At 32.5% G+C, this 23843-nt stretch overlaps 2 protein-coding genes, 1 long non-coding RNA gene and 1 pseudogene across 3 annotated transcripts; 2 read left to right on the forward strand and 2 right to left on the reverse strand.

Annotated features, from left to right (window-relative positions):
- LOC104787645 (subtilisin-like protease SBT3.16) lies at positions 3158-6442 on the reverse strand. The gene is made up of 8 exons (XM_010513247.2): positions 6186-6442; positions 5987-6078; positions 5779-5876; positions 4859-5676; positions 4478-4773; positions 4273-4387; positions 3997-4174; positions 3158-3892 (listed from the first exon to the last, which is right to left on the reverse strand). The coding sequence occupies exons 1-8, from the start codon at positions 6300-6302 to the stop codon at positions 3324-3326; spliced, it is 2283 nt and encodes a 760-aa protein (XP_010511549.1). The 5' UTR covers positions 6303-6442; the 3' UTR covers positions 3158-3323.
- On the reverse strand, positions 7045-8325 carry LOC104787646. The gene is made up of 2 exons (XR_768004.1): positions 7617-8325; positions 7045-7230 (listed from the first exon to the last, which is right to left on the reverse strand). It is a non-coding gene; the product is annotated as an uncharacterized LOC104787646 (long non-coding RNA).
- Positions 10915-14059, forward strand: LOC104789605 (annotated as a pseudogene).
- LOC104787647 (protein ODORANT1-like) lies at positions 18741-20112 on the forward strand. The gene is made up of 2 exons (XM_010513249.1): positions 18741-19161; positions 19245-20112. Exons 1-2 carry the CDS (start codon positions 18899-18901, stop codon positions 19843-19845), a joined length of 864 nt encoding a protein of 287 aa, XP_010511551.1. The 5' UTR covers positions 18741-18898; the 3' UTR covers positions 19846-20112.

Genomic DNA, 23843 nt, shown 5'->3' on the forward strand with positions numbered 1-23843 from the left:
CTCACAGTTTATGTCCTCTCGCGATCGAGCCCCCTCATCTATGACGCCTGCAAATTTGCAATTTTATAAATACAATCTACAACTATTAATTTATTTTCGTTGTTTTTAAGTGTATAAATTCAAAGCCGACAATGTATGCACGAGTCATTTGTTATGGTTTACATATTTTTTTTTTTAAATAACACAATATTTATAATACTATACTAGTATTTCATAGATCTATATATTTATGTTGTGTAGTTAAATATCCATGATTGGTCTCCTCTTACATACGCAAGCAGGAGATTAAGGGACAAATTGTAGTCAACTTTGCCTTTTGGAGAAGACTTAAGCCATTGTCACTCTAATTAATCATAGAGGTTAAGTCTTAAACTTGGCCTTAAGTTCACTGGTACAGCTACATATTTAATCACTTACTCAAACTTATTCTTTATTCTTATAAACTCAGAAATTCATTAATATAGCAAGAATATGAGAGCTGAAAATAATAAGGTTAGCGGTTTAGTGTCACACGCAACCTACATATCATCATTTATATATGTTTAAGGCAATCTAATAGCATATACTTTCTCTTTGGCCAAATTTTAATAACTTTTATTTATAAGCTATGAAAACTAGACGTCGTACAAAAACTTAAATGCAAAAGTGAGAAATGCGGAGAAGAGAAACCGGAGACATGACCGTAAATGTCATATTCTGTTTGGAAGCTAATAGATAAATGGTACCAATTTATGAATAAATAGCCCCACCATTTAAGAGTATATTGAAATCATATAGTATATATATATAAATAGCCCTACAAAAACGTATAGCCTCACTTGGTTTGCTAGAACATTTCTAAAATGGCCAATCTTATCATTTATTGTGTGATGGATGAATTTGCTTGATGGTTGTTCGATTGGTTTAAGTGTAGTCATGTTACTCAACCTTTTTCTTGTATGTAGAATTCATGTTTATCTTTATTCATCTACATGTTTAATACTGTATTTTGAATTATCCCATAAGTTTACTATCACTTGAAAAACTAAATTTTTGCTCAAACATCTACATCAAAGAAAATGAGTGATTAATTTATAACAACTATATGTTTCCTCGGTATCTTAAATATCATCCCATAACTTTATTTACGATAATTTAATAAAAAATCAATAGAATTCAATTAATATATATATATATATATATCTAAGATGATCAATAATTTTACTTTAGTTTGAATATATATTTTTTTTTTTTTAATTTTACATTGAATTTACAGATTGTCTATAAAAAATAATTTTAATTCTAGTAGAACAGGCCAAATAATAGCATTTTCTACAAGAGTTCAAATCGTTGTTGGTATATTGGATATTTATCTAAATTTTTTAAAAGAACACAGTATAAAAGCCGTAAAGAGAAATTTATTCAGTTTGGATTTTAAATATATCCGTGAAGTTGACAAAAAATGATAAAGACAAATATACATATATCTATTTTCTTCCACAATGTAATTGTTCATAAGATTCTTACATAATGTATCAGTGTCATTATTTGAAAAAGTCGTTGTTAGCTTAAGAAAAAAAAAATATGTAACAATAGTAATAATACAAATTTATTGTAATAAGTTTGACAACGACTCACGAACATGCATCCAAGTCCAACCAGATATATAAGTTGATAAAATAGGTTATTATTCCATTTTAAGAAAGATTAATTTAAAGTATAACTAAATTCGGTTTACTTCCTCCGTTTTAGTTTATATATTGATCCTCGTCAATAATATACAGCATATGATTACGCAACTCGTTGCGTACAAAGTTATATGAATAGCGTGCAGTTTTAAATTGAAAAACACGTATCAAACGAAATCGAGCTTAAGTTTAAAACTCAGTTCTGAATAGATCAATCGAAAAAAAATTAATTTAAACTTTAGTCTAGATATGAAGTAGTCAAATCATGTTGGATCTCCGCATACAACACAACAACCGATGGTTGTACTAACATTTTCAAAACCATAAATAGAGTAATTTGGAGAGCTACCGTATTACTTTAAATGAAAACATTTACCATAATCCAACAATGCGTACGAAGTGGTACGAAATAAGGTGTATACAAACAAACGGTTTTTGTTTTATGCATATGATCTTGGATAAAACCAAAATAATTATCTTAAAATAAAAATGTAACATGTATAAGTATTATACGATTGCTTTGGTATAATAGAAACAAAACCAGTCGTTTTGCTTTGGTAGAATCCGATGCGAATCACTTTTACAAGTACTCTTTCTTCCTTTTTTAGTTTCTTTATATGTAAGAGTGACGCGGTCTTTAAAGTTGTATAAGATCGGAAAATATCTATATAAAAAACCTTTTATTTTTAGATAGTTTGTTTATATATAGTAGAAACTTTTAGAAAGTGTTCAATATGGTTCGTATAAAAATAAGAAGAAAATCATTATATATTGTTCTATATATAATATTTCTCAGTGACTATATTTGTAGTTCTTGTATAACTATTTAACATGTATCGATAATAGCTAAACCTTTTAACAAAAAAAAAATGTATCGATAATAGCTAGATAGATAGTTTTCCATGTATTTTACTAGCTTTTTATCAACTTGTTGACTAATATATATCATTGGTTTATATTGTTTCTGCGACTCAATGATCAAGAAAACAATTCAGAATCTACTTTTACGTCCCGTTTTTATCTCATAAAGATTAAAAGTCCAATTTAAATCCGAATATATGTATGTGTGCACCAACTTAGCATTGAGTCATTTTATGTGATTCTGGTGGACAGAGAGAAAAGATAAAACAATGAAATCTTACCTATTATTAGTATATAGGCTCATTGGACGGTTGATGTTATTTCACTTTTTTCCCCCTCACATGTTACATCTTATTTTCAAGTATTCTTTATTCTTTCTTCATTTCTCATTCGACAACTGTAATTTATATCCTAGATTTAGCATCAAATATCCGGATTTCGCCAAAGCATTTTACTAATTTAGAGGTGAGCCACTGATAAAAAGTTCCCAACAATCCACAATGGTAAAACACCAAAACTAAAACCTGAGTCATCGAGTGGTCCATGTGCAAACAAAAAATTCCTCAAGATAGAAGAACTAAACATAAAAGCTGGAGCAAGTTTACGTACTTTGAGTCTAGGCCCAATAATAAAACTTTATATCATCATTTATTTCTGTAGATGTAGATGTATCATGAAATGGAAGAGCCAATTTGACACACAGTGTAAAAAAGGGCTTCTTATCACATTTACATTGCCTTTGATAAAAATCTAATTATAATACTCATTGGTACTATAACAACATTAATAATTTTGTTAGATCTTGTAGTGCAAAAGTCTTGTTCTCACAGAAAGTGGTATTCTTACATTGTGGCCTCCATTGTCGATCCAAGTCAAGCTCCCAAAGTGATAATCAGTATTCGCTTTATGAGTAGTAGAGACTTTGACCGTGAACGTAATCCTGTTGGTGGTGTTGGAGCTGAATTCAAGAGTCTCGGGACTCACCTGGAGGTTAATACCTTGAGGCTGTTGGATCACAGCTTTGTAAACTGAACCAACTGGTCCAACATTAGTCACGGTTCTAGTGATGGTGATCTCTTTACTGAGATATGGGATTGTGATGGATGGCAAGTTGACATCAAGCATTGATGGAAATGGGAAAGGGCAAGTGTATATTTTTCCAAGTAGTTTTGAGATGGACGTATTGTTGTAGCCTGCTGAGCACAAGTAATGAACATATTCATTTTCTCCCATGTCGTAGACAAGTCCCGGATCGGCTACTTTCATCGGGTTGACGAGACCGCCTCCGTAGTCAAATGGGTCAGCGAGTTTGCGTGGGGAACCCTCGGCTGAAATAGGCTCTCCCGATGGGTCGGTTTGCCTTGCTGGAATGGTTATTGAGTTATTTTGGTGGGTGTTTCTTGTGGAGAAAGAAACAAATAGTTTTGCGTGTGAATAAATATTTATATGTATATCAGTATATGTTTACCAGTTGTAACGAGAGCGGATCGGATTGCAGCAGGAGACCAGTCAGGGTGGTTTTGTTTAAGAAGTGCGACGATTCCGGCCACGATAGGTGTAGCCATAGATGTTCCTGACAGGAATTCGTATCCTGACCATGATGGCATGGCTGCGAGTATACCTGAACCTGGTGCTGCTATATCCGGCTGTACTTTAAAAAAAACCAAAATGTATATTCATCAGTAACGTGAGAGACTAGTTGAGTGTAAGAGAGCAAGAAGTAAATAAGGAGTTTATACTTCACCTTAAGAATAGCAGGAGATATTGAATTGGGACCCCTAGACGAAAATCCTGCAACCTTAGTAGCTGACGGTTTGCCAACGAACGTCTTGGTTGGACTGATCTTAGCTATAGGCTTTCTGTGGGATTCATTCAAGAAAAAAAAAAGAAAAATTCTTACTACGTCAAATGGATTTTAGAGAGAAATGTGAAGGAGGAGAAGCGTATACTTGGTTGTTTGCATGTACAATAATATATCCATCCCAAGTTCGTAGTCTACATAGGCAACAGGGATATCGGCCTTTTCGGTTACAACACTATCGGTTGGTTTTATCGCAATAATAAGGCCAACAGCGCCTACTTTTTGCATAGCAACCCCAAAATTTTCTGCAAGTGTTCCTCTTATGAAGGAAAACAAGATTTTTCCTTTAGCTATACCAGCTGTAAGATCCTCCTTTGTCAGGTCCTCGAAGTTGATGATCTCAGAGAATCCAACTTCTTTTCCAGTGTATACACCTTCTTGTCCCTAACAATGAAATCCCACAAAAGAAAAGAGTTAAATGAACGATCACATTTTCTTGTAGATTGTGATGCAAGCAACCAATTAGTACCAGTAAGGTTATATTATTTCCAAGAGTGATGGGCGTGAAGAATTCTCTGTCCATGGTTGTAGCCGCGACAGTTATGATCCACGGAGCAATGTTAGAGATTGTTTGAGTATCGGGACCGTCGTTACCTCCGGCAGCTACTACCGGAACTCCTTTCATAACAGCATGGAAAGCAGCGATAGCAAAGTCATCCCGATCAACTTCAAAACCAAGCGGTATTTCATCTCCGACCGAGAGAGATAGTACATCGACACCATCACGTATGGCGTGATCCATGGCCTTTATAATATCTGGTGTGAAACACTTTATGTTGTTCCAACACACTTTGTAAGAGGCTATACGGGCCTTTGGGGCAGTGCCTCTCGCAGTTCCCTTAGCTAGGCCGAGGTAGTTGGCGTCTTGGACAAAAGAACCTGCGGCTGTCGTTGCACAATGGGTTCCATGGCCGATTTTGTCTAGAGGGGACATGACCTCGTCTTTCTCCGTAAGGTTGAGCATTCCATTGTACATTTCCTTGAGACCCTTTGAGTAGTAAGTAGCTCCAATCAACTTTCTGTTGCAGCTCGATGCTTTGAACCCTTCTCCTGAAACACATCGTCCCTTCCAACGCCTCGGGATCTGTCCAAGACCGTTGTCATTAAATGAAGGTGAGTCTGGCCATACTCCTGAGTCCACGATTCCTATAATTACTCCACTTCCCATATCAGTCTCATGTAAAAGACCAGTTGGAGCGGTTGGAGTGAGTCCCAAGTAATCATTGACCCTTGTTGTTGTCAGTTTCATATTCTTACTTCTCGTTACGTGAACAACATCCGGATGCTCTAACAAAAAACCAAAACATAAATTCTAGTTTCGATTAGTTTCACTTCGAAGTTTGACCTAATTCTTCGTCAACAAGAAAGATAAACGTTTCAAATTTTGACCTGAAAGTTCTCTTGCTTGAGATGATGTGAGTTTCGCTGCAAAGCCTGAGAAACCATGTCTGTAACTATAAATCATAGACTCACGAGAAGCTTCTTTGCTGCATTATCAGTCAAGAACATATAAATTCATAAACCAATTTATTTTCACGCAACAAAACATCGATCGATCCAAAAGCATATATATATATCAGTGCTCATTCATCATTACCTTCCAAGAAGCGGTCCGAGAATATCATGATGTGATTCAGTTACAAGATCAGGATCATCATGTTGCCTCTTACCCAAATGCACAGTGTAAATCTAAATATAAACATCATCGAAAAAAGTAATATTGCGATAAGAATCTAAAATACCGAAAATTATTCGCAATTCTGTCGAATAAAAAGAGCAAAAATTTGATAACATACCTGGCTATCCTCATTAGCAGCTGTAATTAAAGCTATCTTGAAGATTAATACTAAACCTGTGAACAAAACTACAAAATGCTTCTTATTATTAGATACAATCAGAGACGACAACCCCATGTTATCCTAAGATTTAAGGGGTTGTTGTTGTTGAGGCAGATTCTTTTCCTAGAAGAATCTTCCAAGATTATAATTATTTATTTATTCTTGAACCACCTCAACAATGTCCTCTCTGATTTCATCCCAGAAGCATTATGATTGTGTTGATCAAGTCATCTCGTATTTAAATTGAAGCATTCGTCTAAGAATGTTGGGAGTTTTTTTTAGACTACAACGAAGGTTGGGCATACCACCAAAGCTAATTTTGTGGTTTAGAAAGAAAACGTATTATCGGTGTGAAATTAAAACGAGTTAAAACTTAAAACTGTTTACATTTTGGTTTGTAAATAGGAGGTTTAAGAAAAAATTAATTTGATAAAACGTACGTTAGCGAACTATATGTTTTTCATAACTTATAAATGTTCAGGAACGTTAATAATTTAGACTTCTTGTTTACAATTATGTTATTATGTTACGTACCATCCAAATTTAAAATTTGCATGAAAAGGACTAAGACCATCATTAGCGGAGTAACCCACCAAAGTTACTCTCACATTTATTTATTATATAAATAATCATAAATTAAGTTAAGTAACTCTAAGAGAACCTAAGCAAAATCACTCTATTACTAGAGAACCCCAAAGAGGTTACTCAAACATTTAAATATTATGTTTTGGCTTAATTTGAAATGGGTTTGAATATTTGAGAATATGAAATGATAATAAGAAGATTTGATGATAAGAAGAATAGAAAGATAAGAGAATACAAATGAGAAGAACATATAGCAAATGAGGTTGAACAAAACATTGTCATATATAGGACTTCCGAAAGACACAACCAAACCTAAACCCATTCACGGGTTACAAAAGACAACAAGTCACAACTCGTGATGATGGGTTACAAAGGACAACAAGTCACAACGAGTTACAAGAACAACAAGTCGCAAAACCTGAAACAAAAGAAGAAAAAGTTAAACAAGTGTTAAACAAAGAACAGAACACAAGACGTGGTTAACCTACACTTACTAAAACAGAACAAGAACACAACCAACTCATTTACTACACTTACTTTATGTTTGCGGTTGGTTGTGTTCTTCGCCATTGATGTTAAACAGAACAAGAGCACAACCAAGCCGTGATGTTAAACAGAACAAGAACACAACCAAACAGAACAAGAACACAACCAAGAACAAAACAGAACAAGAACACAACCGCAAACAAAACAATATCTATCAAAATAGAACAAGAACAACAAAACCAACTCATTCATCCCAATCAAAACAGAACAAATTCTAACAATACCTAACAACAACATTTGCAATCTAGAGTAACATACCTTTTCAAGTGAGAAAACACAACCGTTGTGTCCACTTCATGTTTCCCTTCACGTCACCATTGAACCGCTACATCCAGTTGATGAAAACCTCGCACAAAACAATAACATATGCTATTAAGAACAAAACTTATAACCAAACCCTAGACTCGCACAAAACAACTCGATTACTAAGAACAAAACATTTAAGCAATCCAACAAACTAATCTCATATGCTACACCTACCAATACAAATCGACACAAACATTTAACCACACTAATCTCATAATCTACACCTAATAAGTCAAATCGACACAAACATCAAACAAACCCTAAAATTCTACACCTAATAAGTCAAATCGACACAAATATTTAACCAATCTACCAATTATCAACCACCCGAGCCTAATTACAACCACATGCAATCAATCGCATCTAACGATTTCGCCAAATTACAAACACATGAGAAACGAACCTTCTCCCTCCGATTAGTTGTGATTTGGACCTTGCCGTTAGCTTCAGGGCACCACCAGAAACAGCCGCCGTCATTGTCCCACCATATAGCAACCTCCACCGTCGTTTGTCGTGACAAACGAACCGTCGCATCTAACAATTTCGCCGATCTAGATGCCATCGCCTCCGGGTAAACAACCAACCATAAGATCTAAGTGAGAAAAATCATAGGATTCGACGAGAATCCGATTTCTCCGATTTCATCAACAATCGCCGTTTTTGTCTCTTTCAGAAACGAGAGAGAAGGGAGAGAGAGAGTCGGGAGGAAGGAGAAAAAAAAATGAGAAGAAAAAAAAATCGATTTTATATTTACCTACCAGCCAATCATGTAACGCCACGCCTCGTTCTTAAGGCGTTTCTGGAAATCCTTCCGACGGTAACGATACTCTTAAAATGGACCCATTTATGGGGTTTTTAATATTTTTTTGGGGCCCAAATATATAAGAAACCCACTGAGTCACGCCCAGTAATCATGCTCTAACATACATACTCCGATACTCGTAATATGTGTAATCGAAGTCTAAAGGTTCGAAGAAGCATAAAATATATATTCTATATATGTCATATGAAATATCTAACGTTTGAAATATGTCTTGAAAGTTCTGTGGTCAAGGAAATATCCAAAAGTTACAAAAAAAAAAAAAGAGTAGGCTAAGGTCCTGATTGGTAACCGCTGTTACTTGTGGCTGTAGATGCTTTGACTGTAAAGACTTTGCTGTAGAGACTTTTGCTGTATAAACTTTAACTGTTAAAATTTTAATGGCTGTTGTTTTTATTGTATGTTTTTTATAAATATAAATTATGCTAAGAATAAATTTATGTGGCAACATAATGAATTTTATTTAAAAAATAAAAATTTTAAAATTAAAATACAAAAACTCATAAAAAATGAATAGAGAAATATTTTCAACATATTAAATAAATATAAAGATATGACATATTGATTATGTGTTATAATAGTTTTTGATGCAAAAATAATTATGAAAAATGGATTTCAAAATAACAGAAATAAAAAATCTATTTTTAGTGAATTATAATATATCTGTGATAAATTATACATAGATTGAAAATGAATGTTTTAATCATCATGGATAATAAGAAAGAAAAAAATAACTACAATTTTATTATTATTTATTTTTTTACAGCCAAAAAAGTCTAACAGTTGTGACTTTAAAAAATTTGTACGTACAAACTAAAAAAGTGGATAGTTAGACTTTTAAAACTTTTAAAAATAATAAAGCAATAAAAGCACGATTGGTAAAATTTTGGTTTTTAAGACTTTAAATTAATTTTAAAGTCTTAAAATTTAAAATCTTAAAAGTCTCTCCCAATCAGAGCCTAAGTGTTAGTTCGATTCACATTTGGTCGAATCATAACTCTGTCTAAAAGAAATACGAAAACTTGGATCGTAAGTTGAACTGAAATTTGTGTTGTTCGACCAAGTGTTGTTAATTCGACTGGAAAAATATCAAGGGAAAATCCCAGAGATCACATTTTCAAGTTACATTTGGAAAGAAACTACAATAGCTAAGATAGGTAATGCGTAGTGACCAAAGTATTGCATGTGTATCATTTGGTTTTAGAGTTTTGGATATGTTGAACTTTTTTAGGTAAATTTCTAAGAGACATGAAACACTAGGGTTTCAAGAAATATAGTGGTGCATGTGAAAAAGTTTAAAAAGATTGATTTGGTTACTTATATTAGTAAAAACTTTTTTTGGCAATCATCAGAAAAGAAATCCAAAATTTAGCTTGTTCAAGCTAGAGTAATTATAGGATAGGTGACATAGGGGTAATTGTCATTACTGAATAAAAACAAAACACAAAATTTATCAGTCGTGATTTGGAGTATCGGTAAACGAATCTTTCTAGCTTTTTGGACTTGCGCTTAAGGTACTACGCCTTAGATAAAGATAGGTTAACATGCCGAGTGAAGACATAGAACTCAGTAAAAAGTGATGGTCGAGGAGTTACAAGACAAGCATCTGAAATTGGGCCATTTCTTTAGTGAAGCTGATTACAATGAAGAAATATAAATCCGTTAGGTACTCTTAAATATTATCCATGTTTAAATAATGTTTATTTGTCTTCTTTGAGCACTATAAACGGTTACTTCTTATAAAAAGTATGAAGTTTCCTTTCCCCTTTATAATTGCACTATGAAGATTGAAGGTTGCTTTTTTTTTTTCTATATCTATTTATAGATAACATTATATATGAGTAAAATATAATCCGGAGAACACCGCATCTAAGGCAGTCGCATTGCTCAAACCAGATCATTCATTCCATTGAAGATGATGAGGAAAGGAAGCAAGAAACATCCTCCGATGACTAATTAAAGAAACACATAACAAGTCGGAATTAAGGAGAAATGAGTTATATGGATGATGATGATGGTGAGGAAGAGTGTTTTGTGAGGTAATGTTCTTAAATAGTTGTTTTTGTTATAGTCATTCTTCAACATTGTCTCTTAACTGTTAATCCCCTGGCTAACTAATTAGGTAATTTAGGTGGATCGGAATACCAAAAAAAAAGAAGAAAAATATCCCAAATTAAGCAATAAATCAGAGTAACTATATGATATTTCAATATATTTTTAAATGGTAACAATTTGTTTGTTTCTTAACTGTATTTGGTACATGGCTATGTATATTTTTAGAATCCAGTTGATTATTTCTGTAGTTTAACGTTTCTTATATATGAGACAAATTAAAACAAAGACATGCATGTTCAAGCAACTTGTGATGCAATAAGAGAATAATTGTTGAGGGGAAAGATTGTTATTATACCTACCCCCTCTAAACCCAGAATGGGCAAATCTTTTCTGATTGCAGATCATACAAGTTCTCTAGTCATCAGCCTCGTGTTAATCTTGAACGGAATGTTTATCTCCGCGGCACAACTCAATGGCTTGATGAGCAAGGTAATTTTTTTCTTCTATTTTCATATTTTGAGTAATGATACTACAAGGGGCATATGAAGAATCTTTTTCTTTGTTTTTTCGATAATCCTAGATTCATATCGTACACTTGGGAGCAAAGCAACATGATACCCCTGAGCTGGTTACTAAATCACATTACAAAATTCTTGAACCACTTCTTGGAAGGTATGAATATTACAATGTAGTGAAATATTGAGAATATTTATGAGGGTATACTCATTTTTGGTTTAATGTTTTGTGACGCATATAGCAAAGAAGCTGCCAAGAATTCTATAGTCTACAATTACAAGCATGGTTTTTCCGGCTTTGCAGCAAAACTTACCGCCTCTCAAGCAAAAAACCTTTCAGGTACTTCAATTTTTTTTTTTTATTCTGTCCATATAAACTCAAAAGAAGAAGCTATGAAAACCACAGTCTGATTTGTTTTGTATCAGTGCATCCCGAGGTTCTTTCTGTTGTACCAAGTCGAGTAATGTGGCCGAAAACAACGAGGACATATGATTACCTAGGACTTTCTCCTACTTCTCCAAAAGGTCTTCTACATGATACCAAGATGGGAAGTGAAGTTATCATTGGAGTCATAGACACAGGGATATGGCCAGAGTCACAGTCTTTCAATGACACAGGTTTAGGACCGATCCCAAAGCGTTGGAAAGGGAAATGTATGTCTGGAGAAGGATTTGACCCCAAAAAACATTGCAACAAAAAACTTATAGGGGCCGAGTTCTTCACTGAAGGTCTTTTGTCTGAGGAGGAATATGATTTCGTTTCAGAAAAAGAGTTTAGGTCCCCAAGAGATGCTAAAGGCCATGGGACACATGTTGCTGCAACTGCTGCTGGTTCTTTTGTGTCTAATGTAAGCTACAAAGGACTAGCTGTAGGAACCGCTAGAGGCGCGGCTCCTCATGCACGTATAGCTGTGTACAAGACGTGTTGGAGACGTGCTGGATGTATTACAGCTGATTTACTCAAAGCAATCGATCACAGCATACGCGACGGGGTTGATGTTATATCCATTTCAATCGGTAATGAGCCCCCAGCGAGTTTCGATGTCGATAAGGATGACATTGCATTCGGTTCATTCCAAGCCGTGATGAAAGGCATTCCTGTTGTTGCTTCTGCTGGAAACGAAGGACCTGGCGCTCAAACCATTGATAATCTTGCTCCATGGATCATAACCGTCGCTGCAACATCCTTCGACCGTTCTTTCCCTATACCAATCACTCTGGGAAACAATCTAACTGTTCTGGTATGATGCAACTTTTTAATTCTTTCTTTTTTTTTTTTTCATAATTATTATTGGTTATTCAAGACGGTTTAAAACCTAATTAGTCTATCATCTTTTCTGGCCAGAATGTGATTCTTTTTCTTTTTTTCCTCTGACTATTCCAGGCTGAAGGTTTAAACACATTTCCTGAAGTTGGATTTAGTGAGCTTCAGAACGCAATTGAATTGTTGGACACCAATATCGAAGCAGGGGTAACTAAAGGGTCCATCATGCTTGCGTTTACCCCAACCGCTGAGGCGGCAAAAAAAGCACATGACATACTCGAAGCTGGATGTGCTGGTATAATCTATGTACAATCTGCGATTAATCCTATGGTTTGCAGTGGCCTGGGTGTTCCTTGCGCCGTTGTAGATTACGAGTATGGAACTGACATCTTATACTATATCCAGACCTCAGTGTAATAATCTTAAACCAAGTTTCTCTATTTACATAGCTTTCTTCTCATTATTATTATTATTTTTGTCTCTAACACATGAGAACATTATGATTTTGTAGTTCGCCTAAAGCAAAAATAAGCCCTTCCAAGACACTCATTGGCCAGCCTGTTGCATCTAGGGTGGCTTATTTCTCTTCTAGAGGACCTAACTCAGTTACACCAGCAATTCTCAAGGTTTGCTTAGTAACTGAATATAATTATTTTTCGTTTGTTGTTGTTGCTGATTTTTTTTCCAAACACATTGATCCAAGTGTTCATGAAATTTTGGGACTCTATTGTATGATAATGCAGCCAGATATAGCAGCACCGGGTGTTAATATTCTTTCTGCTGTAACTGGTGTGTATACATTTAAATCGGGAACATCAATGGCAACTCCTGTTGTGTCCGGAATTGTTGGATTACTCAGACAAATACAACCCTGACTGGTCTCCAGCTGCCATCCGATCCGCTCTTGTCACAACAGGTTCGTAGTTCTTACTCTAAAAACTATATACCAAAATAAGATATGTTCATCCGGGTTTTGTTCGACTTATCTGATTTCGTTTTTAGAACATAATTAAATTATCTAATGGTTTAGTTTTAGAAAAGTGTTACCAAATAAAAACGGAATTTATTATGGATCAATTTGGTACGGCTTTGATTCGGGTGGGGTTTTAATCAAATATATATTTTAATTCTGATTTAACAAGACTCAAAACATATTTACTTTCGTTGTTGAAATGAAGCATGGAGGACCGATCCATCTGGAGAGCAAATATTTTCAGAGGGATCAACGCGTAAACTTGCTGACCCGTTCGACTATGGAGGTGGCTTGATCAACCCGGAGAAAGTAGCAAACCCGGGCCTCATCTACGACATGGGCATCAATGACTATGTTCATTACCTTTGTTCTGCGGAATACGATGACGGAGCCATCTCCAAACTAGTTGGTAAACCTATCAAATGCCCTTCTCCACTGCCATCTATGCTCGATTTCAACATGCCTTCCATCATAATCCCAAGTCTCACTAGAGAGGTCACATTGACTAGAACCGTGACAAATGTTGGACCGGCTGATTCGGTTTACAAACCCCTGGTTGAGTCTCCACTTGGTATAGAGCTTGATGTGAATCCCAAGACTCTTGTGTTCGCTTCTAACATTACTAAGAGTACGTTTAATGTGAGAGTGAAAACGAGTCATAGAGTGAACAGTGATTATTATTTTGGGAGCTTGTGTTGGACTGATGGTGTACATAACGTCACTATTCCTGTTGCCGTGCGAACAAAGATCTTGAAGAGCTATGTTTAATCATTTTTTCACTTGTAACTAATATAGGGATTTTATGTTATTTTTTTGGTAATGATTCATATATATTCTACTATTATTTTCGTTAATTCATATATTCTATTCTTCGTTGGATGAATCAGATAATGTGGTTTTCCTATCTCACATATATCTAAACATTTAAAGCCTCGGATCTTTTAGTTCCATATAGTTTCATACTTAATATAGGTTTAGACATGCGATTAATCATATTAAAATCTTAAAATTGTCGGACACCATCATGTATGAATGAATATGTGTATTAAGTATTAACTAATTGTAGAATATACATACTCTATAGAGAATATACTCAATAGAGTATATTCTTCATCAATAGCATTAATTGGACTGTTCAGCCTCCAAACCATTTTTTTTTTATTGGTATGATCAAAACCTTACGATATGATCAAAAGTTGGAACTTATAAGTTGTTTTCCATTGCGTTGGTATATTAACTTGAGCGTTGAGTCTTTGTCATATTGGTGTCACTAGGGACCGTTTCCAATAATAACTTTAACTTCAATCCAAAAAAAAAAAAAATTTATTTTTGTCAGCATTTTATATTTATTATTCAAAAGCTGATGATATTAGGTTTAGGGATATGTAAAACTACATTATAAACAATAATCTTTTACCAAAAAAAAAACTAAACCTTGAATATAATTATTACGTTAAAATAAAGAAATAAATGTCTTTTAAAAAACTTAAAAATTATGGTGATCCTAATATTTTGTTTACCCCACTTGTCTTATGAACTAAACTTCCAACTCCCAAGTGACTACGATCGTATACGTATCTGTTTTTTTTTTTCTTTTTCGATTCACATCGAATTTCCAAAATTAAATTATAATATTTCAATTAGTAAAATATTAAATTCAAAATAAGGACACTTTTCATTAACATCAAACTTTTATAATTATCATTTGATTATAAAACCATATTCCGCGTGATAGATGAATTAATTAAAATAGTTCCCACTTCCCATTATCCATCTTTGGCTTTTAATTTTGTTGTTTTTTGGACTTTTTAAGGACGCACGAGAGAAAGAAGAATCTCAAACTTTAAACGGAAGCAAAGACATACAAAAAAGCGGATGAGATGGCCCTTTCCGACCAAAACGTTTCGCGTCCACTCCTCTCTTCTACTCATTCTCCACGTGTCGTCTTGTTCGTGTGTACCAGCCATGAGCTTTACTTTGTGGGAAAATGACACCCAGACCCACTTTCTCCTAAAGTATTGACACTTAGACCCACTTTCTACTATCTCTATACTTTTCTTATGTCAAATTACAACTTACACCCTCTAACTAAACTAACCTTCTGTTTCTACTTTTTTTTTCCTTCTCATCTCTCTCTCTTACTTTTCTAATATTTTTTTTCTTTAACATTTATTTTTCATTTTCATTACTAAATTTTAAGTTTAGTGACTTTAGTTGGTGATAAACATACTAAATTTTAAGTTTAGTAACTTTAGTTGTTGACAAACAAAAAAAGTTAACCTTATACCCTAAATCTTAAATCCTAACACCACATAAACACTAAATCCATATAAGCCCAAAAACGTAAACCTTATACCCTAAATCTTAAATCCTAAACCCTAAACCATACACATTGAACCCTAAATCCTAAACCATGAATTAAAAATATAGACACATCATCCACATACCTAAACCTAAACTTTTAACCTTAACCCCTAAATCCTACACCTTGAACCTTAGACAATACAACTTGAACTCAAAACATAGACATTGAATCTATATACCATCTAAAGTCTAAACCCTAAACTATGGTGATGTTTGAACATGCAACAAACTTGTCAATAAATTTCATCTGGATTGCTTGTCCACGTGGTCAGAATTTGGTGGATAGGCTTTGAGATTAATAATGACCATGTTTATTGTGTAGTATGCTTCTAGTGACACTTCTAAGTTCTAATATACCTACTTCTAGCTGAAAAATAGTACAAAAACATTTAGCTAAAAGAAATCTATGTGGCTAATTTATCTTGGACAAATTTCTGCTCATGTAAAGAATGAGCAAGATATTATAAGATAAGTATCCATAACTACTAATCCACATGATTGATATTCAATGTTCTAAATAAATCAATGTTGTTAATTTTTATTTTGTTTATTAACCACTTATGAGTGTATATGTTTCTGGACCAACACAAAATATGAAGCAAGGAGCTCATGGTGTCTATGGATTTAATTGTGTGGATGTTGTATGATGATTCTTTGGTCTGTCTACATTGGTATCCACAAAAAAATATCCACATGATCACATCCATAGCCACCATTCAACTGCTATTCTTCAGCTTAATGTCTAGATATGCTTTGTAAATCCATGGAGACCTATCCACAGTTTTTCTATCCACTAAATTTTTTTTTTTTTTTTTAAAGTGAATAGTTTTGGTTTTAGGTTCAAGGGTTTATGTTCTAGGATTTAAAATTTAGAATTAAAGGGTTTTGTACTTATTTGGTCTATGTTGTGTTATGGATAATATGCTATGGATAAAGATCTAACCAAATTTATGTATGTATATTTTGTATGAATAAACACAAGTAACTATCTATTAACAATACTGCAATTGATTATCCACTTATAATTGAACAAATGTTCAACGACTGATGGATACTGTATAATCTAAAAATTCATAAAAAATATAGCAATATGTATCTTAAAATGTAGAAAATATATAATCATAATATATTTTATATAAATAAATAGAAAATTTGTTTTATGATAACAAATAAATATATTTTACTTTGTTAAAGTGTTAACAACAAAAAAGAAGAGAAAAAGAAAGAAAAGAAGGAAAGAAAGAGGAGAGGGGCAAAATCGTCCAAAATGTATGGACACATAAGCAAAAAACTTGGGAAAGTATACCATGAGTGGAAAGTGGGTTTTTGTGACACAACTCACACCCAAAGTGGGTTTTTGTGACACAACTCACACCCAAAGTGGGTTTTCATGACATTTTCCCTTACTTTATTATAACTACATAATGCACCACTTTGACATAAATATATCAATAATTATGAATACAATAAATAACAGTGAAAACTATGAGACATAAAAATTTGCAATCCACATCAACTTAAATTGATGTTTTAGTTTTTTATACAAATTAAAGAAAAGTAAATTAAATCATTTTTATTAATTTTTGTTAGTTTAATAATATTAATTTGACTTTTCTCCTCTCTCTATTGATTATAAATGAAAGTAATACATAATACTGTTATAGAAAATATTAATCTTTCTGGAACATAAAAAACACCTAAAAGATCATTCAATTAGGAACAGAGAAAATATATTTTAGTGTATACACTACATTTTATTATACTCCTAATAATACAATAATAATGTTTGTTTTTATTTATGTCAGATTTTTTTTTTTAACTTTGTAGACAAAATTTATGTTTATTTGATACTTTATAACCAGTATTTGTTTTCATCGGTTGAATTAATTTTTGTTATGTATTAAATCATATTTTTCTTAATCTTTTTGGTTTTAACTACAAAAGCCTTATACAAGGGAACTGATGAAGTAATATTTTAAGGTACTAGATTAAGACCCGTGCTAGAGCACGGATTGAAATACAATTTATTTATATTGTAATTTGTATATAAAATATAATTTATGTGATTGTTTTTAAAATTTGTTTTGGATAAAACATTATACAATAAAATTATATGATAAATATGATTGCTTGAAAAGACACTTATTTTGTAAATTTTAAATTGTTAATGATTCTAGATAATTACCGTTAAATTTTATTTTATACAAAATTTTGTATATTTTATATTTTAAAATAAAATTTTAATATGTTGTATTAGGTTATATATGTGAAGTTATTTTAACATCATGACATGAATGTCATTATAAGACATAATTTTGTAAATTTGAATTTAAATATTCAAATTTTGACCCGTTACTTAGTAAATTTTTTAATTCAATATATATTATTTCTAAAGAATAATATTAGTAAAACTTGAATATTTTAAAGATTGGACCATTTATATATGTTTTAAAAAATTCAACTTATGGTATATCCAGAAATAAACTATTTTTTAATCAGAATAAATAATATGATAATTTATTTGTTTCACAAAATAGACTCATATATGAAAATGAGAGGTGAAGTATAATGATAATTAATAAATTAATATATTAAGTTAGATATCAAAAGATTTTATTTGGTGAATAATTTAATAAAAAAAATTAATATGGTAAGTTAGATGATTCTTTAGAATATTCTCTTTAAAATTTTTGGTATAACCTATTTCTAACCAATTAATCTATCATTAATGTATAACCTATTTGTAACCAACTTATTAAAATTATATAGTCTACAAAACAATGTTGTGTACTTCCGTTTTATTATAAAGGAGATTGAATTACATAATACATACACACACACAATACAATTTTTAAATTTAAGATAACAAGACAATAATAAAGAAATAAAGCTTTATTATCATATCCATGAATGTAAATTATAAAAACAAATTGGCCAAACAAAAAAGGGAAAATGGACCACCTGTGTGTGAACCAGATTTGAAAAGGTTGAATTATAAAATCTTAGTGCTAAAACTTTATCCTTACATTCTATTTGCTCTCCTTATACATATATATGTATGCATATATATAGGTGGTTGCCAAGCTTACCCAACTCTCTCTTCAACTTGCAATAACATTAACTCTCTCAGGACAACGACAAGAGATTGAGAAAGATAGAAAAAATAAACAGAGTATTAATTCCGTTTTATTCATTAACCTAAAGAGTCGTAGAAACAGTATACAGAGTGAGGGAGAGAGGGAAATGGGGAGACAACCATGCTGTGATAAAGTAGGGTTGAAGAAAGGACCATGGACTGCAGAAGAAGACAGGAAGCTCATGAACTTCATCCTCACCAATGGACAATGTTGTTGGAGAGCTGTTCCCAAGCTTGCTGGTCTACTTAGGTGTGGTAAGAGGTGCAGACTTCGTTGGACGAATTATCTCAGACCAGACCTTAAAAGAGGTCTTCTCTCTGATTACGAAGAGAAGATGGTCATTGATCTCCATTCCCAACTCGGAAACAGGTTAAAAAACTTTCTTACTTGAGCTTCAAGTTTCTATATATGCTATGTTTCTGACGTTTCGTTTTTACTTTTGTTGTGTGAAGGTGGTCAAAGATAGCTTCTCATTTGCCGGGAAGAACAGACAACGAAATCAAGAACCATTGGAACACTCACATCAAGAAGAAGTTAAGAAAAATGGGGATCGACCCTCTCACGCATAAACCACTCTCTATCGTCGAACAAGAGGACGAAGAACCCGTCAAGAAGCTGCAGAAAGTTCAAATGCCTTTACAAGAACCAGCCGAGAAGAATTTTGAGGAACCAACTAGTTATTGTCTAACCAAAGAAAGCAACAACACCAAGAACACGTCAAGACTTGAAGAGTCTTTAGATGATGATCAGTTCAATGCGATGAATCTTGAGTATGGTGTCGAAGATGTTCCTCTTATTGATCCAGAGTCTTTAGAGCTTATCTGCAGCAACTCAACAATGTCTTCATCCACGTCCACGCCTTCGAATTCTTCTAATGATTCGAGTTTCTTGAAGGATTTGCAGTTTCCGGATTTCGAGTGGTCCGATTATGGTAATAGTAATAATAATGATGGTGTGGACAACATTATAGAGAACAATATGATGAGCCTGTGGGATGTTGATGACTTTAGCAGTTGGGATTTGCTGCTTTCTTCCACTTTTGGGTTGGTTTGAATTCATTTTAAAGTAAATGGTCTCTTTTGTAAAAAAAATGGAAACTATGGGGGGTGGGGGGTGGGGGGAATTTGAAAGAACGTTTAGAGAAATTTAGAAGAAATAAAAAATTAGATTTATTTTTTAGCGACCAAAAGAGTTGGAGAGAATTGTCTCGTTGGGTCACTTTCTCTTTTTGCTTTGTATTTTGGGTTCCATACTTCCACGTATTCAGGCTCACTATCACTTGAAAAAATATTAATAATACACTGTTTTTAGTTTCAGCAATATTAATACTACTCTTTTCAGCTTTGTGGCACTCGTTTGCTCATTTTGAATAGGGCTTCAGTTGATATGAACATGCATATTTTGCGATGTTGGAAAAATTATATTAGGTTTACATGATTAGATTTAGGTGAGAGAAATGAGGTGTAAAAGGTCTTGAAGATTACAGTGCCAACAAAGTTTGTTTTTTTGGGACTTATTATATTTCCACTTTTCATAAGTATAATATGTTTTGGGTTTGCATATAAATTCTATATAATCTTATATGTATTTTGATGTGGATTAGTAGTTATGATATGGATTAGTAGTTATGGATACTTATCTTATAATATCTTCCTTTATCATATATCCCACATATGATATATGATATGTTTTTTGACCAATGATTCTGTAATAACCTTGAACTTTGGTTTGGGAAAGTCTACTACTGATGCATTAAACTTGGGAAACAAATTAAACAACGAATCTTTTACTTTACCAAGTAAAACACATTATATCTTGGTTTAAATAGTGATATAAAAAAAATCACCTTTTAGACAAATTTCTAGGTGTTGCATAGTAGAACAGTAGTTGAAAAGTCCACCATAGATTACTAAGCTATTTTGTAAAATTCTATTTTCTTTTTGCATGGTTGCCTCTTTCATTATTTAAATAATTAGAATAACAGAACAATGAATATAGATATAAAAATGAATATGACTAAAGAAGGGTTATTGAAGCATTTGTAAAACAAAATTAAATAAATAATAAGGTAGCTCATGGACATCTTTGCCTTTGTCTTCACTTAGAAAAATCTAAATAGGTTGTTTTCGCTTGTAATCTAAAACCGTAGAATACGAGTAAAAGTGACTTCGTTCCAACCACAATTCATATACGTTACATTTGAAGATGTTCCTATCTTCTTTATACGTCTTTTTGTTTCGGTCCTACGTTTTGACTCATAAACGATGCTTTAAAAATTTATACGCATGCACATCTTATTATTCAAATGAAAATGATGGCATTTTTGTATACGGCGTTCTAAGAAAGGTTGAATATAGATTAAGTTTGACAATCAAGCTTATGTACTGCCGTCAGTGAATTTTCAAAGACATTTACCGAGAGATTAAGAATCTAGCAAGACGACTTAATAAGTGTTTCAGAAAACTTATATGAGTTGCACTGAATCAGACTTAGTATTTCTAGTTTTTCACCTTTTTGCCAAAAAAACCAAAGTATAGGATGTAAAACAAAACTTTTCATTTATATGATATTAATTTGCATTTTAGTAAAAAGATTAAGTTTGACATTTGTGTGACCTTCTATAAATAACAGAACGGTCGAACTAGAAGGATAGACATAGTCATAACTCATAATTTTTGTTAACCCTACACTACATATATGACTGAGCTATTTACGAATAAGCTACCTAGCTAAGTATTCTTAAGTTATTTGGTTTATGAACATAAATATAAGCAAAAAGATTAGCTATGAATTATTAATTAAGCTAAAGTAAAACCTCTATCTTATTTATTACAGTATATGTATTCATATACTGGTGACTATTTGCAAAAAATACGGATGTGATCAATATTATAGATAAGTTGAATAACAACGTTTTTGTAAATTGAAAAAAAAAAACAAGAACTGCCAATGTGTTTTCGAACAATTAGTACATTAAATTCACCGTATTTATTATTGTAAAATGTAGATATGGTGTTTTTTTCACTTTTAAGAATCTCTCAGAATGTACTAGACTTGAAGACACATAACTAATGTTCGTAAGGATTATGAGTGGATGACTCATTATGAATGCGCAATGATAGAAAACTGTAGAAGCCTTTATCGACATCGAATGTATGTGTTGGCAGAAACACACATGCATGTGTACATGTGGATGTGGGTGTATTACTCAGGCTTAGCGTCATGCTGACCTAATAATTTAATTATTTTAGAGTACTAGAGAGTTGAATATGGTGTGTTTGTGTTTGTGTTTTTTTTTTTATATTGAGTCAAAGTTGATGTGATTTATGTATTTCCTTTTCTACCAAGCACTTTGTCCTATAGGAACCGCGTCATCCTAAAACAGTCAAAACTAACTGATAACGTTATAGTTTATAGTGATTTGCATTATTGTGGATATGACTTCTTTTTTAGTTTTGAAGGTGATTTGGTAGATCCTTTTAGTTTTAGTGGACATTTGATACTTGATTACTCTGATAGAAAAGTCACTAAAAATGAGCTTTGAGAATGTTGAAACCTAATTGGTTGAGAGAATTAACAGCAATAAATTTAAGTGATCCAATTGTTCACTTATAATTGGAAAAAAGAAAAAGTTTTTCTTTAAAAAAAATAAAAATAAAAAAGTGATTGGTTGGTAGAAAAAAGCTACTTAGGAGTCTGTTTTGTGTGGAATGAGAGAGCTCGGCCCGTACGTTAATTATGAAATGAGAAGACTCTTGTGCATTCTCTTAGTTCTTTTGATTTCATATTTTTGTACATAAAGGATATAGTAATTCTTTAGATGTACAGCTTTTGATGTTTAGGATCTTATTAGGGGTATAATACGACTACAAAAAATCAACAAAAAATTAAGAAATAACCAATAAAAAAAACATCAACAAAATGTGGTGTGTTGTATAAGGAGACACCAATTGGTAAACTGGCTTGTGATAAATACTATTATTATGACTGTCTACGTTTGATTTGTTTTGATGTTCTCACAGTTTTTTTCATAAGACTTCGCAATTAGTATTCTGGATTTTTTTTTCTTTTAAGAAATTAGTATTCTGGATTTTTTTTCTTTTAAGAAATTAGTATTCTGGATTAGTTAGAATTTTTCTTCCTTTTGTTTGTCTACATTTGCTAGAACTAAAGGTTGTCTCATATAGTATTGGATCACTAACTCTCAAATCACTATAATTGTTACAAATCAAAGTCTTGTTTTATTTAATCGAATAACTCTCACATCTAAAAAAATTCATTCATCATGATTTGCATTGCCATTCGTGACCATTATAACTTTTATAAATTTAATTTAATAAAAGAATTGTTATATATATATATATATATATATATATATATATATATATTCTCATCATGAATATTCTAGCTATCAATCAATTGTTGGCACGCGTTTATTTTAACATTGAAATTTCTCTCTGTATATTATTGTGAGCCGTTGTGTCACTTTATCTCCAAATGTTGATAAATATGACAATTATAGTTATTTAGAAACTATAAATTAATCAATTCAAAAGGTTGAACTAAGGTTCCAAAAAAGGGACACATGTCATGGAATGTGCTATAGCCTATATATCTATATAGAAATACAATATTCCATAAGTACCACTAAAGGCACTTTTTTCTTTCCACCGAACTCTAAACAGCAACGTCAATCTTGTCTGAAAGGTTTTTTTTTAATATAGTTAGGAAGTTTCAGATTTTCGATAATATTTGTGACGGGTTCACAAACGCAAATAATCTTCATCCCGTCTTTACATGTAACACATCTTTCAACTAATATTGAGCCAATTAACCATGAACAATGGCACACTTGGTTCTTGTCTAGTGTTATCTCCAAATTTGTTAGTTTTAATGTTTTTATTATCATTGGCCAGGAAGAGAAAAAGAAAGGAAAAAAATAAATAAAAGAAATATAGACAAAGCGCCGTATTCTTATATTGTCATGGTCGGTGCATGCTTTACTATTCGAATTCGACGAACTATACTAAACAAGATAAGAGTTCATGTGT

This window comes from Camelina sativa, chromosome 5 (assembly GCF_000633955.1).
Source record: "Camelina sativa cultivar DH55 chromosome 5, Cs, whole genome shotgun sequence".
NCBI classification, from domain to species: Eukaryota; Viridiplantae; Streptophyta; class Magnoliopsida; order Brassicales; family Brassicaceae; genus Camelina; species Camelina sativa.

What these genes read in the sequence shown, in the direction of transcription:
- LOC104787647 (XM_010513249.1), top strand. Translation starts at nt 18,899, where the DNA reads ATGGGGAGACAACCATGCTGTGATAAAGTAGGGTTGAAGAAAGGACCA. An exon ending in CATTCCCAACTCGGAAACAG is followed by an intron (nt 19,162 to 19,244) that starts GTTAAAAAACTT and finishes TGTTGTGTGAAG; the next exon opens with GTGGTCAAAGATAGCTTCTC.
- LOC104787645 (XM_010513247.2), bottom strand. Translation starts at nt 6,302, where the DNA reads ATGGGGTTGTCGTCTCTGATTGTATCTAATAATAAGAAGCATTTTGTA. An exon ending in TTGTACATGCAAACAACCAA is followed by an intron (nt 4,388 to 4,477) that starts GTATACGCTTCT and finishes TGAATCCCACAG; the next exon opens with AAAGCCTATAGCTAAGATCA. An exon ending in ATCCGCTCTCGTTACAACTG is followed by an intron (nt 3,893 to 3,996) that starts GTAAACATATAC and finishes TAACCATTCCAG; the next exon opens with CAAGGCAAACCGACCCATCG.